The sequence below is a fragment of the Pristiophorus japonicus genome, chromosome 16 (assembly GCF_044704955.1).
Source record: "Pristiophorus japonicus isolate sPriJap1 chromosome 16, sPriJap1.hap1, whole genome shotgun sequence".
Classification (NCBI taxonomy): domain Eukaryota; kingdom Metazoa; phylum Chordata; class Chondrichthyes; family Pristiophoridae; genus Pristiophorus; species Pristiophorus japonicus.
In genome coordinates, this window is record NC_091992.1 from 129695284 (window position 1) to 129716258 (window position 20975).

The window sequence follows — 20975 nt, forward strand, 5'->3', positions numbered from 1 at the left end:
CGAGGGACTGCCTATGACGATGACTTCCTTCCTGGGGTGCTAACGGAGCAGACGCCTCGGCAGCGCTGCCGTGTCCGAGTGGCCCTTCCCTCACTTAAAGGGAAGGGCCCTCACTGCCGACTCGGAAAATGAAAAAAGGGTCCTACCTGGACCACCATGGAGCGGGGGTGCCGCGTGATCAGTCCGACACTCAAGCAGAGTGCCGGACTGAGGGATTGTGGCCAGGACCCTGCGAAGAAAACGGAGCAACAGCGGAAATCCAAGATAAGTTTTTAAAATATTTTCTCTCGGCCACCTCGGCAATAAATTTAACCGGGTAACAACCGGCCATCTGAGCCGTGCCTCCTGCAGATGCCGTGTTTTCGTCCGGCGCTACTGCAGGGGGCGAAAGTGAATTTCGGGGCCGGGGTGCTAATGGGGCGATGCGTGCGGCAAAGACATCACGATCTCTGGGTGCAGTAGATCGGGGCGCAAAGTCGTAGCGCCGCTGCTAACCTCCTACCCAATATGGTCGGTAACTTATTTGCGGCCCGTTAGTGCCCCCTGGGGGCGAGAACAGGAGTCGCAAATGAGTTGAATTCCTAGCCCTTAATCTCCACATGGAACCAGTTCTAAAACAAAGCCAACAGGATTTGATTGCTGTGGAACTTTACAAGCCTGGCAACTGTTAAAAGTCTCTTAAGGGTGTGGGTAAATTACTCCTGCCTCAAGTCATCAAAGCTCATCTGCCATGTCTGCTGACCGAACATAAATCACTCCCGAGCTCTATGCGAGAACTCATGAAATGTATTTAAACTTTACTGCACTGAAACACGTGTGTGTGTTAAACATACAGGGATAAATTTTCCCAACATGTGCCAGCAACCTCATCCGCCAGCAGCAGGTATGGGAAAATCATGTGCTGCTGGCAGTGATTTTGTACTCGTGGAAATCAATGCTAGGAAAATGTTGGGAAAGGCATCCGTGAATTTCAAACATGCTTTGGCAGCAGGCAAGTTTGCTTGTCATCAGCACATGGAGAATTTAAACTGTAAAGTACTTACTCTCTGCACTATTTCCCTTTGGGGAGAAGCTTCTTATCTAAATATAATAGACAAAATCTGTGGGCGGGGAGCACATTATTTTCTTTGTGAACTACACTCGGGGCCCAAGGAAATAGGCCACCCCATGAAGCATGCGAGTTTGAAATAAAAAAAATGAAATAAAGAGCAACGGATAAAAAAGAATATCGTCGAACACTGAAATCTGAAAACAGAGGCAGAAATTAGTTGTGCTTGGGCTTAGACGGCTCGCCAGAGGCATTGATATCACGTATCGTGGAGGTGCTGCACTTCTCCCGAGGATCTGGAAGGGTAAGAGTTTCCGGAGCGGATTTTTTCCGAGGACGATCCTTGGGAAGAGCCAGGAATTCTGGAGCTTCTGAGGCGAGAGGTGTGGTCGGAGCACTGGAAGGTCCGCTGCGGGCTAACGAAGGCATAACAATATTGCTGATAGTAATCGCTGGCGGAATAATTCCAATTTTTTTGTTGGTGGCTTCCTGAGTCGCTCGTTCAAATTCCCGAACTTCGTCCATTGTCATGTCTTTCAATTGAAAATGAAAGGGGAAAGAATATCAGCGTAAATTTTAATGTCTCTCACACAATAATATCCTAATTCCAGTGCACTATTGTTTTTGCCTCAAATAAAATATGATAGAACATGCAAGTAACTTTTCTATTATTGTTCAATAGTTTATAATCCTATAAAATGTCGAGTGTTGCAGCGAGTTGGAACGACAACATGCTGTCATTATTTAACAGGCTGTTAATTTACACCCACATTTCCCCTCACAGTAGGTTTCTGATCATGCTGCCTAATTATTAACTGAATGTATATAAAATGAAACACAAAAAGTGCTAAATGTAGGGGTCACTTTCAAATCTAGGAACACAAACGTGTGACTCTTCAGAAGGGCTAATGTAACCCCAAAGACAAACTGTATGTGTAAGAAGCGTTGCACTGTCACAATATACAGTAATACATCACAGTTCACTTACCATCGGTCTTCTACTTTATTTTTGAAACTGTGCATATATATATATTTTCCTTCCTTGAGCATGTTACTTTTTCCAAGTTAAAGCTGCCATTGTTTATTTAAAATCGGCTTTCGTCATCTAACTGAACAGGATGTTGAAGACATATTGCTTGTGTAATACTCCTAATTCATCAGCTCAAATTGTTCCCAGTACTACCATCTCCAATGACAAAGCTGTAAGCACCAACAGCTCATACTTCTGTGTTCTATGACTCAAATACTCTCTTCAAAGACACTGAAGTTTGGAAGGGCAACATCTATAACTATAGTGCTGGGTGGTTTTTTTATAGTTCAGAACGATGTAATACAAACACCTTATACACCCACCACTACACTTTACTGCAATTCTAGCGACAGCACCATATTTTGCTATTATTTTTGGTAGGATCACACAGATCTAGGGCCACAGAAGAATCGATGATGAATTGCTTTTGTATTTTAGGATGGATTTTAACCCTGAGCGGGTTTTGGGTGGGTGGGGTAAGTGTGAAAGGCACCCACTGTCATAAATGTCAGGCCCAATGTATTTCATTCCAGACTGATCTGCATGCCCCTGCTCAGCTGCCCACCGGAAACGGGCTGGGAGTGAAAGGTCGCACAGTCTGGTGCCCACCCGCTGGTACACAGGTAACACATGGAGGGGGCGGGGGGATGGGTGGCGAGGATGTTCCACAGGGTCTCGAGTGAGGGGGAGCCTGGGCAGCAGAGGCCTAGATTATTCTAGTGTGGCTCGGAAGAACAGTCCTGAATTTTATCGAAACTCAGTGGGTCAAGGCAGCCTTGAGAGACAGTGATCTTTCCCTGGCCTCACTAAGGACAATACTTTACTTACCTTGTAGGGCCTCCTCCACTGGCTTCAGAACAGGTGTCACTGAGCGGGGTGGCAATGGCAGGCTCTTCGCTCAGGACAGGGTTAAATGTCATCGGGGTCCTATTGATGACAAAAAACAGCGCTCAGCTGGTTTCCAATTTTATCGCTGCTGCTTTAGTCGGAGGATGAAGTAGCAGCGTTAAAATTGGAAACCAGTGGGAATACACTGGGAAATGGAGCCTGTTCATTTTAACTGTTCGTCTGCTCCGATCCTACTAAGTGGAGCGAGTTAAAATTTCTCCCGTTATTAAGAAATACTGCAGAAAGATTTTCCATTTTGACAGTCTCAACTTTGGCCACTTGAAGCTCATGCACAGTGGTTCCATTTGTCTTCGACTGAACAACCTCCGTTTTGCTTTCGTTGTTCCCTCATATCTTTAAATTTAACCCATTTAAAGTTATACCTGGCTTCTTCTCTCAGTTATTTCTGACTCCCAGAACTTGTTAAACTTAATCATTCTGTGTCACTCCGCCAACGGTGCAAAACTTCCATCTTGTGTACATTTTTTCAGTCACTAAAGAATACCAGGGAAGGATCACTGTCTCTCAAGGCTGCCTTGACCCACTGAGTTTCGATAAAATTCTAAATCAATGTACTTAGGACAGTAGACTGAAATTGGTATTTGGTGGATGACAAAATTACAATGGCGACTGATGAATCAAACATTACGATTGGCTAATACTGCATTGTAAAATCCTTGCTCTACTCCCTTAGAATGTGATCTTGCAGTTGTAATACTGCTCTCTGTGTGTCTTTGCACAAAGACCCTGGGGTTATTTTAACTTAACTAGCCGGGTGGGAAGCTGACAAGATAAGATCGGCCCGCTTGTTTTACACTCCACCGAGATTTAGTTGATATTGAAGAGAACGGGAATTAAAATTGGACGGGGTATAAGGTGAGTGGCCTATCCTATCCTGTTAGGTTAGGTTAAAAGTACCCCCTCTCTCTGCTGTTGCTAAATGTCATAGTGATTAGCAGCTCTGATGTGTATAATTGCTGTGTATTATTTTATTTATGTTTCAAAAAAGATCCAGTTGCTGCTCCAGTGGTACTGTATGAAATGGCATTGAGCCATAGACAGCAGGACGATATCCAAGTTTGATCCTGGTCCGTGCTTATCGTTACTCATACATGTTGAAGTCGGGGGGGGGAACAGAATTGGGCTTGAATATGATGGCCTCCATGGGCGAATAGTCTGCTGCAATCCATTGTCATATATAAAGTACTTCCATGTTGGGTGGGGTACAGAAAGGCTGGCAGTACTCATGAAGCTACAACCCAGCATGAGTCAGCGTATTCAGGACAGGAGGGTGAAGGGAGCAAATGCCCAGCTGTGTCCAGTATGGGATCCAATGGCAATTGGATGCATAAATGCATAAATGGTAAAAGGGGATAGCACTGATTGTTGCAGTGCTTAGTCTTGCTTTGTAGGATCACTGATCCTACAAAAGCCCCACTATGTGTGAGACTTGTCGTTCACTAGTGCCTAATTTAATATTGCCATTGCGTGTTACAGATTATATTTAAAGGGAAAACATTTTGATATCCTTAATTCCCAAAGAATGGGAGGTTTGTTTTAAAATGTACTTCAGGAAAAATGTAACATACGCTTGTGTTGCCATCACTCTGTATTTCATCCGTGGAAGGAGAATTTGTGGAAGGCTGATCAAAGCAAACCTTTATGTTCGTTTGTTCATGCATATTTTTCTCATATTTCCGCACGTCATCCAAAGTCATATCTGTAAAAAGTTCAAGATGTTTCTTGGCATTTTTCTATTCAGGACATTAAACTCAAGGCATGTAGTGGTTTCTGGGAGGAGAAGATAAAAAAAAGGAGGGCATTCTAGGTGCAGACATGGAAGGTTCCAGAAGCAGCCGGGAACTAGCTTTATGTACATCAAGTCATAAAGTTAGTTTGGCCAGTCGGAAGAAATGTTGCGGGGAAAAAAAGGAGAAGGAGTGCTGTAGGGAGAGAATAAGGGGAAAGAGTGCAGCAGTGCAGGGTGGTATTTTTGTAAGGTGCGATCAGTAGGAAATGTGAAAGTATAAGTCAAAAGGATCTTCGAGAAAATTGCTTTCAGAAGATCATCAGAATATCTGCTACAAGACCTCTAGATAAATAGACATTTCAGATTGTTATGTTAACCCCTCTGTGTATCAAAGCAAGAGAAGCTCTTACTTACACACATATTGTCCATCCATTATTAAGAAACTCGATACAATTACTAAAATTGTGAAAACAATAACTACCACCTACCTTTCGGAATTGCTTTCACATGCTTTTTATAAACAGGTGATCCCTTAATATAAATACAAATTCAAATCATCATTGAAATTATTATTTAAATGGTCAACACGGACAGGTGGTCTTTATACAGGAATTGTCTTTAAGACAGTTTTCACTGCAGTTTTACAGAAACTATCACCTGAGATACTCTGTAATCTATATTTCTACACAGTACAGAATAGATTTTCAGTGATTAGTATGTGCTAAGATTGCCAATTAGTAAGCAAGACTAGCATAGAACCGTCATGCAGAATATTCTTCTCCAATGAACTCTCAAGACCATGTCAGACACTAACATTATATTCCAAGGCATTTTGCTTGTAGAAGATTTTACTGACCAAGATTTAACTGTAAGTATAGAGAGCTCCACAAACATAGCAAAGCTTGTTTTACTCGACTTTTCCACAAGGCTGTGCTCTGGATCAGAGCCGTGGTGTTGGAAGGAGATACAGAGTAAAGCCTGATGCATCCTGACAACGCAAAGGGGCGGGGCAGCAGCGGATGAGTCACCCACAGCTATTGTTGACTGGGTATAAAGTGGCATAGGAAGAGGTCGAGGATTCTAATTTCACCAAGTGAAGCATTTGGGGTGCTAAAATTGGCCCCAATGTCCCTAGGGCAGGAATGGAGTTAAAAATCAACCAGAGTACTATCTAGTAACTCCTGCTGGAAACACATCTATGTCGACATTGGGAGTGACAGATTTGGGCTAGACTGTGATATCCTCACAATCAATGTTCCATTTAAGCTGCGTTTTGTTCTGCACGGCATGCTTCTTTTAATGCATGGCCCCTTTAAATTTCTGCACATCTGCGGTATTTACAATGGAAAAGCCGGTGAGCGACCTGCATGGGACCTTTCCCATTACTATGCAGAGGGAACACTGCTCACAATCAAACTGCCTACTGTTACTGTCTGACAAAATGGCCACTTGGATAAGTATTGGAGGACTGCTGTCTCCTGTGTAAATATATCCATCGTTAGCTCCAGGAAGGAAGGAATAAAAGATCAGAGGATAAAATTAAAATGGGGTCTGTCATGTATTCAACTATCATTATAACCCATGTATAAGCTGACCTAAGTTGTACACCTTGAGAACATTGACCACAAGGGGGTGAACTTGTGGGAGACACTCCTAACCTGGACTTTCAGGCATAAAAGGGGAAGCTCCACCCACCTTCATCACTTGAGGTCTTGGTAATAAAGGTAACTGGTCACATGGGACTCAAGGTAGACAAGTCCCCTGGTCCTGATGAAATGCATCCCAGGGTATTAAAAGAGATGGCGGAAGTTATAGCAGATGCATTCATTATAATCTACCAAAATTCTCTGGACTCTGGGGAGATACCAGCGGATTGGAAAGCATCTAATGTAACGCCTCTGTTTAAAAAAGGGGGCAGACAAAAGGCAGGTAACTATAGGCCGGCTAGTTTAACATCTGTAGTGGGGAAAATGCTTGAAGCTATCATTAAGGAAGAAATAGTGGGACATCGAGATAGGAATAGTGCAATCAAGCAGACGCAGCATGGATTCATGAAGGGGAAATCATGTTTAACTAATTTACTGGAATTCTTTGAGGATATAAAGAGCATGGTGGATAGTGGTGTAGCGATGGATGTGGTGTATTTAGATTTCCAAAAGGCATTCGATAAGGTGCCACACAAAAGGTTACTGCAGAAGATAAAGGTACGCGGAGTCAGAGGAAATGTATAAGCATGGATAGAGAATTGGCTGGCGAACAGAAAGCAGAGAGTCGGGATAAATGGGTCCTTTTCGGGTTGGAAATCGGTGGTTAGTGGTGTGCCACAGGGATCGGTGCTGGGACCACAACTGTTTACAATATACATAGATGACCTGGAAGAGGGGACAGAGTGTAGTGTAACAAAATTTGCAGATGACACAAAGATTAGTGGGAAAGCGGGTTGTGTAGAGGACACAGAAAGGCTGCAAAGAGATTTAGATAGGTTAAGCGAATGGGCTAAGGTTTGGCAGATGGAATATAATGTCGGAAAGTGTGAGGTCATCCACCTTGGGAAAAAAAACAGTAAAAGGGAATATTATTTGAATGGGGAGAAATTACAACATGCTGCGGTGCAGAGGGACCTGGGGGTCCTTGTGCCTGAATCCCAAAAAGTTAGTTTGCAGGTGCAGCAGGTAATCAGGAAGGCGAATGGAATGTTGGCCTTCATTGCGAGAGGGATGGAGTACAAAAGCAGGGAGGTTCTTCTGCAACTGTACAGGGTATTGGTGAGGCCGCACCTGGAGTACTGCATGCAGTTTTGGTCACCTTACTTAAGGAAGGATATACTAGCTTTGGGGGGGGGGGTACAGAGACGATTCACTAGGCTGATTCCGGAGATGAGGGGGTTACCTTATGATGATAGATTGAGTAGACTGGGTCTTTACTCGTTGGAGTTCAGAAGGATGAGGGGTGATCTTATAGAAACATTTAAAATAATGAAAGGGATAGACAAGATAGAGGCAGAGAGGTTGTTTCCACTGGTCGGGGAGACTAGAACTAGGGGGCACAGCCTCAAAATATGGGGAAGCCAATTTAAAACCGAGTTGAGAAATAATTTCTTCTCCCAGAGGGTTGTGAATCTGTGGAATTCTCTGCCCAAGGAAGCAGTTGAGGCTAGCTCATTGAATGTATTCAAGTCACAGATAGATAGATTTTTAACCAATAAGGGAATTAAGGGTTACGGGGAGCGGGCGGGAAAGTGGAGCTGAGTCCACGGCCAGATCAGCTATGATCTTGTTGAATGGCGGAGCAGGCTCGAGGGGCTAGATGGCCTACTCCTGTTCCTAATTCTTATGTTCTTATGTTATGTTCTTATGTTCTCTCAAGTATGGCCTCGTGTGTATTTATACTGTATAGTGAGGACATATCAGGGTCGGATTTTCAAACTCCCTTTTTAAAAGGGGTGCTAAAAGAGGTTCACACATACTGATACACCATTCGATAGGCTCAAAATCCAGGCCAGACAATTCTTCATTGCGAAAGGAAAAAATAGAGTGAGGTACGCCGGGTTGGTCTCAAACAACTTTCAACAGCCCTTTCATGAGTGAGAAGCACTGATAGAGCTTAATATCTGTCTGTCCTGTTACCTAGGAACATCGAGCAAAGGCGGGAAAATGGAGTTGAGGTGCAGATCAGTCATGATCTAATTAAATATTGAAGCAGGCCCGCGGGGCTGAATCGCCCGTTCCTAATGTTCCTAGTGCAGCAATGATGCATGAGAGAGACCTAAAGGCTAACATTTAAAACTGTTGCTTAAAAAAAGGTAGTATTGCTGATAATCTTACAATTTTCCAGTGGTTTTAAAATAAATACTTTCGAAGTCAGTAAAACCTTCTAACAGCAAACACATGCTTTTTTGATCCTGCCATACATGGTGAAAAGCTGGAATGCTTGGCAAACGTGGCTGAACCTGAACAATTCCACTTACCATACCACTCATCTACCCAGGCAAAAGCTTGTCGGTGGCCGATCATCAGAATATCCCGGATAACCTGATAACACGGAAACATCATTAAGCAATTGGTAAAGATCCCCAAGGAACCCGTCTAAAGATGCAAATCATCTTATTTTTTATTTATTATCTCATGGAAGCTGTTCTCCCTCACTAAGTGTCAAAATGAAGGACAGGAGAAAGGGGCTGGATCCTCATCTTCTGGGTGGAATTCCAGCAAGGAGGGACTTCCGCCTGCCCCATCAAATCTGCTCCAATGCCGTCCCATTTCCTTGGATTGAGGTAATTGTCTACATACAGCAGGCAAGAGTCTTGCTCCAAGAGGGAGCGCATCAGAGTAAAGAGGAGAATCCTGATGGTGCTGCAACAACAACAGAAGAGTTAAGTGCACTATTTAAAGGCCTGAAGACCGTTTCGAATGCAACACTTGGCCGAGGCTGAGGCCTTCAGCAGGCAAATGCTCAACCCAAATTGAAGGGAGAGGAGGCCTCTGCTCAGCCCTCTCTCTGATCCCTCAGCTCGGAACTGTTACCGCTGCTTCACATGGCCGACTGACATCGTCCACTTGGTGGCCCTGGGAGGCGGCAGTAAGTGGGATGGATGTCAGGAATATCCATTGGGGACCTGGACCCGACTCCCTACTGCCATTTTCATGCAGTGGTTGCAGAAGGAGCGGCCAGTAGCTGCTTTGGTGGGCAGGAAATCCAGATCAGAGCAGTGGTGCGGCAGTTGGCCTCACCACTGGAATTATCCCTTATTCCTTGCCACTATTCTGCTCCATTTTGAGCAGGAATATAAAGGGTAATCCAGCCCAGGTTGTCTATAGGAACCATGCAAGTTTGATTGATCTGAAAATTGGTCAATATAAAGGGGCAAATTAAATTACATGTTGTCGGGGCATTGTCAGGTACTCAGACATGTGAGTAATTGTTCATTAGAATTCCATGTAATAGTACCGATGTATCCTTTGATCACACATGACAGCACCAATTTCAGATGCTCTTCGACTGTGGAAACCTTTCCTAGTTTTTAGTTATGGCAACAGTATCCAAACTCCAGGGGCAAACTGGAACTTGTGTCATTCAGGTCGATAAAAGATACAAATCCGACTGTTCTTTCCAAAGGATGTATTGTTTGCCAGAGTCTGTACAAAGCACTATACTGAACAGGGTATGTAAACTGCTTCTGATTATTAACTTCTTAGTAACGGATTCTAGTTTATTTTTGAAGTGTACTGCTGTTTAGTATTTTGCTGCGTCTTTTCACTTCTATGTGTCATTTTCCCATTATTAAACCTGATCAAGTAGTTTTAGCCTGTCCTCGTCTGGTGACATGTTATTTCTTACCTTCAAAGGTGATGGGAGAATGTTGTGGGCATCCTATGTATTCTCTACTATGTGGCTTACTGCAATTGGGGGTTAATTGATAAAGCTGGGCGACACTAACTCATTCACAGCAGAGAATAAGACACAGGTTTCGGTTGATAGAACTCACACTGCTTCTGGAAACTGTCATCTAGCCATGAATAAAAGGGCAAGTGTCAGGAAAAGTAGCAAAGATATATTTTAGTGAAAAAATATTTGACTAAACTGGAAATTATAATGACAGCTTAGTACAATCATTTTTCTTTAACCTTTCCTTACAAAAGAAACTACATCCCCTAGTGTTTAGGTGACCTTTTACTTTTCCTGGTGTCCAATACAAAGACATGGGCGATATTATAAAGCACATGACTTATTCACCTAACCACTCAAGATGGATCAACTAGAACTAAAACAATACTAAGTGGAGGTTGGTGCCCTATGCACTGATTAGCAATCTTGTTGTGCGAGGCCCCTTGGGGAAAAGTGACCATAATATGTACAATTCTTCATTAAGATGGAGAGTGACAAAGTTAATTCAGAGACTAGGGTCCTGAACTTAAAAAAAGGTAACTTCAATGGTATGAGACGTGAATTAGCTAGTATAGACTGGCGAATGATACTTAAAGGGTTGACGGTGGATAAGCAATGGCAAACATTTAAAGATCACATGGATGAACTTCAACAATTGTACATCTCTGTCTGGCGTAAAAATAAAATGGGAAAGGTGGCTCAACCGTGGCTAACAAAGGAAATGAAGGATAGTGTTAAATCCAAGGACGTGGCATATAAATTGGCCAGAAAAAGCAGCAAACCTGAGGACTGGGAGAAATTTAGAATTCAGCAGAGAAGGTCAAAGGGTTTAATTAGAAGTGGAGAAAGAGAGTATGAGGGTAAGCTTGCAGGGAACATAAAAAGTGACTACAAAAGCTTCCATAAATATGTGAAGAGAAAAAGATTAGTGAAGACAAATGTAGGTCCCTTGCAGTCAGAATCAGCTGAATTTATAATGGGGAACAAAGAAATGGCAGACCAATTGAACAAATACTTTGGTTGTGTCTTCATGAAGGAAGACACAAATAACCTTCCGGAAATACTAGGGGACCAAGGGTCTAGCGAGAAGGAGGAACTGAAGGAAATCCTTATTAGTCAGGAAATTGTGTTAGAGAAATTGAAGGGATTGAAAGCCGATAAATCCCCAGGGCCTGATCGTCTGCATCCCAGAGTACTTAAGGAAGTGGCCCTAGAAATAGTGGATGCATTGGTGGTCATTTTCCAACATTCTATAGACTCTGGATCAGTTCCTATGGACTGGAGGGTAGCTAATGTCACCCCACTTTTTAAAAAAGGAGGGAGAGAGAAAACAGGGAATTATAGATCGGTTAGCCTGACATTGGTAGTGGGGAAAATTTTGGAATCAATTATTAAAGATGTAATAGCAGCGCATTTGGAAAGCAGTGACAGGATCGGTCCAAGTTAGCATGGATTTATGAAAGAGAAATCATGCTTGACAAATCTTCTAGAATTTTATGAGGATGGAACCAGTAGAGTGGACAAGGGAGAACCAGTGGATGTGGTGTATTTGGACTTTAAAAAGTCTTTTGACAAGGTCCCACACAAGAGATTAGTGTGCAAAATTAAAGCACATGGTATTGGGGTAATGTATTGACGTGGATAAAGAACTGGTTGGCAGACAGGAAGCAAAGGGTAAGAATAAATGGGTCCTTTTCAGAATGGCAGGCAGTGACTAGTGGGGTATCGCAAGGTTAGGTGCTGGGACCCCAGCTATTTACAATATACATTAATGATTTAGACAAAGGAATTGATTGTAATATCTCCAAGTTTGCAGATGACACTAAGCTGGGTGGCAGTGTGGCCTGTGAGGAGGATGCTAAGAGGCTGCAGGGTGACTTGGAGGTTAGGTGAGTGGGCAAATGCATGGCAGATGCAGTATAAGGTAGATAAATGTGAGGTTGTCCATTTTGGTAGCAAAAACAGGAAGGCAGAATATTATCTGGATGGAGACAGATTAGGAAAAGGGGAGGTGCAACGAGACCTGGGTGTCATGGTACATCAGTCATGGAACGTTGGCATGCAGGTACAGCAGGCGGTGAAGAAGACAAATGGCATGTTGGCCTTCATAGCGAGAGGATTTGAGTATAGGAGCAGGGAGGTCTTACTGCATTTGTACAGGGCCTTGGTGAGGCCACACCTTGAATATTGTGTACAGTTTTGGTCTCCTAATCTGGGGAAGGACATTCTTGCTATTGAGGAAGTGCAGCGAAGATTCATCAGACTGATTCCCATGATGGCAGGACTGACATATGAAGAAAGACTGGATTGACTAGGCTTATATTCACTGGAATTTAGATGAATGAGAGGGGATCTCATAGAAACATATACAATTCTGACGTGATTGGACAGGTTAGATGCAGGAAGAATGTTCCCAATGTTGAGGAAGTCCAGAACCAGTCTAAGGATAAGGGGATAAGCCATTTAGGACCGAGATAAGGGGAAACTTCTTCATTCAGAGAATTGTGAATCTATGGAATTCTCGACCACAGAAACTTGTTGAGGCCAGTTCGTTAGATATATTCAAAAGGAAGTTAGATGTGGCCCTTATGTCTAAAGGGATCAAGGGGTACGGAGAGAAAGCAGGAATGGGGTACTGAAGTTGCATGATCTGCCATAATCATACTGAATGGTAGTGTAGGCTCGTTAGGCCGAACTCCTGCACCTATTTTTTATGTTTCTATGGTCCGAAAATCTATGGCCTCAAAGAATCCCCTCTCGCCTGCACGTCCAACAGACAAGGACTATGAGAAATTGTGCGCTCTGGTACATGACCATCTCAAACCAAAAGGCGGCATCATCATCTCACGCTATCGATTCTACATGCATGTTCGTTCTGAGGGCCAGGATGTGTCAGAATTCATCGGCGACCTAAGACGTCTTGCTCAGCCATGTAAGTTCGAAGACGCGTTGGGAGACATGCTGCGAGATTTCTTCATAATAGGAATCAACCACGAGGTGGTCCTCCGGAAGTTATTGGCTGCGGAGATGCTGGATTTGAGCAAGGCATGCATGACGACGGATGATAATTTAAGGCAGATATCATCGAAGAATCAGAGCGCCAAGGCAAGAACTGTAAACAAGATTGTGTCGTTGTATGGCAGAGCTGCTTATGGCAGGGCCTACTCGACTGCGTACGCGGAACCTGTAGCTGGTCAAAGTCCGCCAATGGGTACAAATCCGATTTCACGCTGTTGGTGTTGTGGGAGCAACCATCAGCATCATCAGTGTCGTTTTAAACAGTACATCTGTAAAGGCTGTTCGAAAGTGGAGCACCTTCAGCGAATGTGTCCATAACTGAGCAAGCGTGCTGCGACTCACCACGTGGATGATAACAACCAGTCCAGCTCAGACCTGGATATACAACCCGAGATACCCAAGGAGGAAGTGTATGGACTATATTCGTTCCTGACAAAGAGCCAACCGATAATGGTTATTGTGAAACTAAATGGCGTGCCGGTAGCTATGGAATTGGACACGGGTGAGTCAGTCGATAATGAGCCAAAGTTCATTCGACAAGCTGTGGGGCGCTAAGGCTGTGAGGCCTAAGCTGAGTCCAGTCAATGCCAAGTTGCGTACTTACACCAAAGAACTCATACCAGTGATTGGCAGTGCAGTAGTCAAGGTGTCGTGTGGTTCATGATCTGCCGTTATGGATCGTTCCAGGAAATGGTCCAACACTGTTCGGCATGAATTGGCTCGAAAAAAATCAAATGGAATTGGAACGCTATCAAAGCGTTGTCATCGGTGGATGACACTTCGTGAGCTCAAGTGCTGAGCAAGTTTCCCTCGCTGTTTGAACTATGCATCGGCAATTTCACGGGAGGCAAGGTGCAGACCCGTCCATCATAAAGTTCGGGCTGTTCAATACATGATGAGGGAGAAGGTCGAAATTGAGCTGGACAGACTCCAACGTGAAGGTGTCATATCACCGGTTGAATTTAACGAATGGGCCAGTCCCATTGTTCCTGTGTTGAAGAGTGATGGCACTGTCAGGATTTGTGGAGGTCACGATCAACCGATTTTCGAAACAGGATCAGTACCCTTTACGGAAGGCTGATGACCTGTTTGCAACGCTAGCCGGGGGGAAGTCGTTCATTAAACTGGAGCTGTCGTCAGCCTAAATGACACTGGAGCTCGTCGACATGTCAAAGAAACTTACGTGGATCAACACTCATAAACACTGTTTATCTACAACAGGTGTCCTTTTGGAATTCGCTCGGCTGCAGCCATATTTCACAGGAACATGGAAAGTCTATTGAAGTCCGTCCTTAGAAACGTTGTGTTTTAAGATGACATCCTGGTCACGGGTCGTGACACTGTCGAACACCTGAACAACCTTGAAGAGGTTTACATCGTCTGGACAAAGTGGGACTCAGGCTGAAATGTTCGAAGTGCGTCTTCATGGCACCGGAAGTCGAATTTCTAGGGAGGAAGATTGCTGCTGATGGCATCAGGCCTACAGACTCGAAAACCAAGGCCATCAAAAATGCATCCAGGCCTCAGAATGTGACAGAGCTGCATTTGTTCCTTGGTCTACTCAATTACTTCGATAATTTCTTACCTAGATTGAGCACTTTATTAGAGCCACTACACATGCTGCTCAGAAAAGGTGACAACTGGGTTTGGGGTGTGTCTCAAGATAGTGCTTTCGAGAAAGTTACAAATCTGATTTGCTCTAACAAGTTGCTGGTACATTATGATCCGTGTAAGCGTCTAGTATTGGCCTGCGATGCTTCATCATATGGGGTTGGTTATGTGCTCCAACAAGCTAATGAGTCGGGTAAACTACAACCTGTTGCGTATGCTTCGAAAAGTTTGTCAAAGGCGGAAAGAGCCTACAGCATGGTAGAAAAAGAAGCTTTAGCCTGCGTGTATGGGGTTAAAAAGATACATCAGTACCTGTTTGGTCTTCGTTTTGAACTCGAAACGGATCACAAGCCACTCTTCATTGTTTTCGGAAAACAAAGGTATCAATAGCAATGCATCGTCCAGCATCCAGAGGTGGGCACTGACATTATCTGCCTTTGATTATGTCATTCGCTATAGACCTGGCACTGAGAATTGTGCCTATGCACTGAGCCGTCTGCCTATGCCCACACCAGAAGTGGAGACGCCACAACCTGCAGATCTACTGTTAGTTATGGATGCTTTTGAGAGTGAAGGAACCCCTGTCACTGCTCAACAAGTTAGGACCTGGACCAGACAGGACCCAATTTTATCGGTTATAAAACGTCGTGTCCTTAGTGGTGATTGGTCTGCTATATCTATGGAAATGTGTGATGAGATCAAACCTTACAACTGTCACAAAGACGAACTATCCATTCAGTCAGATTGTTTACTGTGGGGAATCGTGTTGTTATGCCTAAGAAAGGCAGAGAGAAGTTTGTACGTGATCTACATAGCACTCATCCCGGTATTGTCATGATGAAAGCCATCGCCAGGTCTCACATATGATGGCCAAGAATTGACTCTGATCTGGAATCATGTGTGCATCAGTGCAACACTTGCATGCAGCTAAGCAAAGTACCAGCGGAATCTCCGCTTAGTCTGTGGTCATGGCCAGCCAAACCATGGTCGAGGATCCACATCGACTTTGCGGGTCCTTTCCTGGGTAAGATGTTTTTTGTTGTGGTTGATGCATATTCCAAGCAGATAGAGTGTATAATCATGTCATCCAGTACATCCACCATTGAGAGCCTTCGTGTTACGTTTGCTACTCATGGTCTGCCTGACATTGTTGTGAGCGACAACGGATCTTGCTTCACAAGTCTGGAGTTTCAAGAGTTCATGAAACTTAATGATATTAAACATGTGAGGTCAGCACCATTCATATCTGCTTCTAATGGTCAAGCAGAGCGTGCTATCCAAACAATAAAGCAGAGTATGAAACGTGTAACTCAGGGTTCACTGCAGACTCGCTTGTCATGCATATTGCTTAGTTACAGGACAAGACCCCACACTCTTACCTGGGTCTCCCCTGCTGAACTATTGATGAAGAGAGGTCTCAAACCAAACTCTCTCTTGTCCATCCTGACTTGAACGATCCTGTTGAAAACAGCCGTCAAAATCAGCAGTGGTATCATGATCGTGCTGCTGTGTCACGCGACATCTCTGTTAACGATCCTGTGTATGTGCTAAATTATAGTCAAGGTCCCAAGTGGGTCGCCGGTACTGTTACGGCTAAGGAGGGCAACAGAGTGTTTATTGTCAGGCTCAAGAATGGGCAAACATGCAGGAAACATGTTGATCAGATAAAGTTGCGGCACACGGATGAACTGGAACAAGTTGTGGAAGATACGATCAGTGACCAACCAACCTATATTCATTCATCAGAGGACTAATTGATCGTCTCAGTTCAACTGCAGTTCTGGGCGAGCATTCTGAGTCAGTTATGACTGGAGACTGGGTAGCCGATCTGATGGGAGTGGCAATGACCATGTCAGAGATTGAAAGTCCAGATTCATTGATGATGGCGGAGTTCTCTGACCGTCCTAACTTGTAAAAAGACTGATACTAAGATCTTGAAGGGGGATGTTGTCATGTATGTAAGCTTGGGGTTATTAGTCACCAGGGGGCGCCACTGTCGGAGGTCATTGGGCCGTACGCATGTGTGCGGGCCAGGTATATAAGGGAAGCCACCATGCAATGCGGGCACTTTGGGCCCGAATAAAGTTGAGCCAGGTTTGTACCTGAGTGAGTTTACAGTATTCAGTCTATTGAGTTATTACATACATAAACAGAGTGGAAGGATGTGACATACACCCAAGCTCCCAATCTCACTCAGGCCATCAATGGCAGTGAATAATGGGAGGTACTTCTTCCTCCTCCCACACACAGCCAGTTGCACGAGTGGTGACAAAAGCCTGGGAGATGGGGCTTAAAGTGATGAGAGAAAAGAAAGATGCGCTGGAACCTGATTTTAGAGACCCCTACAGAATGGATGATCCGCAATGCTGACTATGTTATCTGAATGGCGTCTATGATTTATTTAGTGCATTGCAAATTTATTTTGGTGGCTGGTTGCTTTTAATTAAATGTCTGAATATGATATATTGTTTCAGCCAAGAAAGCATATGTTCAGTGCAACTCAGCTAGGTCATTAGGGGCTTTGTGCTTTATTCCAAAAGAATTTAAAGAAAAAGCAAGAGATTAAAAATGCAATAAACTGAGTGGCCATATATTTCACCCTGTAGATTTTTTCCGGAGTAAAAATCTTAAAAGGGATCCTACTAATGAGACAGCAACTTTACACACATTCCTTACAAGATTCCCCAGGTAACATCAGCGATCGTGCTTCAAAAATAAACCGTATCTCTGAAAACTGTGGGGAAAAAATGAAGTTTTTAATGAAGTTGTTGAAACTTCATGACAAAGTAACTGAAAAATATGACAGTATTTTATTCAATTTTCCTTTTGTCATCTCCTTACATCATCACTATTGAGTGAGGATTGGTGGCGGGGGGTGGGGGGCGGAGGGGAAGAGGTTGTGAAAGAGCAAGAGGTCTCAGGCCTCTAGGCCTCTGATCGTTCTGTTTTGTAATCTGATGCTAAGAGATGTGGCTCTTCACTGCTTTTACTGACTGTGATAATTACTGTTACTGACCTCCACGTCCAGGGTGACTTGCTAATCTTGATGTTCATGGATACTATTGGTGACAATGGCGCCTAGGGCTACTGATACTGGTCATGAAGTTACAGCTGAATATAACTGACATCTCCACTGTACAGAGACAGACATTTTGTTATGCTGCTATAGTACCTTATAGAGGACACTCGAGAGAATTGCATCAAAAATCCACAGTGCAATGTTATGCCGTTACTGTATCTCATTTCAGATAGCATGATACATCTTCATTTATTGATATGCAGGATGGGCTGCAGATTGAGTACATGACTGTCACATATATGCGTTCCTTCAATTTATTTGTGTGTAGATTGCCAAGGTGACTCAGGAATAGACAGAAACTGAAGGAGGGTTCAGAAATTACAAACCTTATATTCCCCAAGAGGACATCCTTGCACCTAAGAGCATAGATGGAGCAGGAAAAGATGAAGCCGCAAGCATTTTTCAAGTTTAGCAATTATGTCTACCGCTTCTTCTCATCCAATCTCATCCAGGCATACACAAAACCACAAAAACATGTAATCTGAGCTCTGCTGGAAAGTGTGTTATGGAGCCAAGATTATAACATTTGACTTTTTTCTGCCATTGTAGGCCTAGAACAGGAACCTACCAGAACTACCAGTGGTCAAGTACAAGAAGGCATGTCACAGCATCCGGAGTCTCTCTTACTAACATATGCAAGCACCAATATCACTACCAATATCCTGGAGGATGCAGGTGGTGAGCTCTTGAGAAGGTAGCATCGGGCGAGTCATTGTGTATAGGTGAGAAAGAACAAGTGATGGTGGTACCTGAAGCCTGGAATGGCTCACGGCTTGCAGCAATAATCGTCTCTACTTTAGGAAATGCAGTAGTTCAGTGGCATTGGGCAGACATGTCACAATTCTGTTACTATTCAGTGGAAAAGAAGAACATGTTGATATTGCACATGATCCTTATACTAGCCTGCAAAGCGACAGAAAAGTTGAACGTAATGGCGAGATTGCCTGCCATTTAAAGTAGGTTGCAGGGTCATTGCAAGTGATGGAAAAACTGTGCTGATGGCTCTGCACTGATTCAAAGCCTGTGGAGACAGGTGTCCTTGGTCATTGAAGTCAATGGAAAAAAAAAATCGGGCATGATGTAAACTGGGCTGCCGATTCGCTATGAGTCCTTTTCGAACTACTGGCGTTTGCTAATTTCACCCCCGTGATATTAAATCATCATAAATTAGAACATAAAAATAGGCACAGCTCCTAAAACAGACCAATAATATTATGTATCACAACTGCAATTACTTACAAACCTTTCATTGCTGTTTTACTCTTGACTTATTTTTTTGACTGACCTTGTGTACAAATTGTTCTACTCTTGTCTGAAGTCCCCAGACTTCAAATTTAACAGTCACCAGTTTATAGGAACACATGACTGGCTTCTGAGTTTCCCTCCAGCCTTCTTTCAGCATGCCTCGCTGTGTCTTCTCTGACTTAAAATACCTGAGGTCCTGAAACACAGTGAAATGTCACAGTAAGTCAAGTGAGTTTATTTTTTATGTTTTTCAGCACAACTACACAACCATTAAAGTTACTGTGCAGGCAAAAGTCCTGGAAGAAGAAGCATTTCCATAAAAAAACAGCATGATGCTAAGAGATCTGGCTCTTCTTCACATTTAGCCGCACTGCTTTTACTGACTGTTACTGATCTGCATGCACAATGCACAAGATACACAATGACGCATAATTTGCGGTCGGCAGTGAAGTGGCGGCTGTGGCAAGAACTTTAGCTTCCTTGAATTGAAATTGATTGTAGCACTGGCAAAAAGGGAACTCAAGCAAAGAGTAGCAATGATGTCATAGAATCAGAGAAATTTAGGGTACAGAACAAGGCCATTCGGCCCATCGTATCTGTGTCGCTATCCAGCCTAATCCCACTTTCCAGCTCTCGGTCCATAGCATTGTAGGTTACAGCACTTCAAGTGCATATCAAAGTACTTTTTAAATGCGATGAGTGTTTCTGCCTCTACCACCCTTTCAGGCAGTGAGTCCCAGACCCCCACCACCCTCTGGGTGAAAAAAGTTCTCCTAAACTCTGCTCAATTAAGAACATAAGAAATAGGAGCAGAGTAAGGTATCTGGCCCCTCGAGCCTGCTCTGCCATTTAATAAGATCTTGGCTGATCTGATCCTGGGCTTAGCTCCACTTCCCTGTCCGCTCCCCGTAACCCTTCACTCCCTTATCGCTCAAATAGTTGTCTATCTCCACCTTAAATATATTCAATGACCCAGCCTCCACAGCTCTCTGCGGCAGAGAATTCCACAGATTTACAACCCTCAGAGAGAAGAAATTCCTCCTCATCTCAGTTCTAAATGGACGACCCCTTATTCTGAAACTATGCCCCCTAGTTCTAGATTCCCCAGGAGGGGAAACATCTTCTCTGCATCTACCTTGTCTAGCCCCCTCAGTATTTTATACGTTTCAATAACATCACCCTTCATTCTTCTAAACTCCAATGAGTATCGGTTCAACCTGCTCAACACTTCTACCAATTGCTTTAATTCTATGCCCCCTGGTTATTTTTGCTTTCTGCTAAGGGAAATAGGTCCTTCACTCTATCTAAACCCCTCATAATTTCATGCACCTTAATTAAGTCTCCCCTCTAGCCTATCCAATACTTCCTCATAGCTAAAATTCTCCAGTCCTGTCAACATCCTCGTAATTCTCTTCTGTACGCTCACTAGTGCAATCACATCTTTCCTGTAATATGGTGACCAGATTGTATGCAGTACTCTAGCTGTGGCCTAACTACTGTTTTATACAGTTTAAGCATAACCGCCTTGCTTTTATATTCTATATCTCGACTAATAAAGAAAAGTATCCCGTTTGCCTTCTTAATCACATTACCTACCTGTCCTACTACTTTCAGGGATCTGTGCACATGCACTCCAAGGTCCTTCTGTTCTTCTACACTTCTCAGTATCCTTTCATTTATTGTGTATCACCTTGCCTTGTTACCCCTCCTCAAATACATTACCTCACACTTCTCAGGAATGAGTACCATTTGCCACTTTTCTGCCCACCTGACCAGTCCATTGATATCTTCCTGCAGTCTACAGCTTTCTACTTCACTATCAACCACATAGCCAATTGTTGTATCAAGCTGTCCATAGGTAACCAATCACATTGAAGAGTTCTCAAAGACAGCAAACCAGGAAATAAAAAGCACGGATTAT

The 20975-nt window shown here is 43.6% G+C and overlaps 1 protein-coding gene across 1 annotated transcript in view; it reads right to left on the minus strand.

Annotated features, from left to right (window-relative positions):
* Positions 1 to 1488: 1488 nt before the first annotated feature.
* LOC139226830 (cytoplasmic phosphatidylinositol transfer protein 1-like) overlaps positions 1489 to 20975 on the minus strand; it is a 477346-nt gene continuing 457859 nt past the window's right edge. Inside the window, exons 8-11 of the mRNA XM_070857884.1 lie at positions 19095 to 19250; positions 8684 to 8747; positions 4556 to 4686; positions 1489 to 1581 (exon numbers count right to left, since the gene is read on the minus strand). Coding sequence (XP_070713985.1) covers positions 1576 to 1581; positions 4556 to 4686; positions 8684 to 8747; positions 19095 to 19250 — 357 coding nt within the window. The 3' untranslated portion in view covers positions 1489 to 1575. The remainder of the gene's footprint in view (positions 1582 to 4555; positions 4687 to 8683; positions 8748 to 19094; positions 19251 to 20975) is intronic.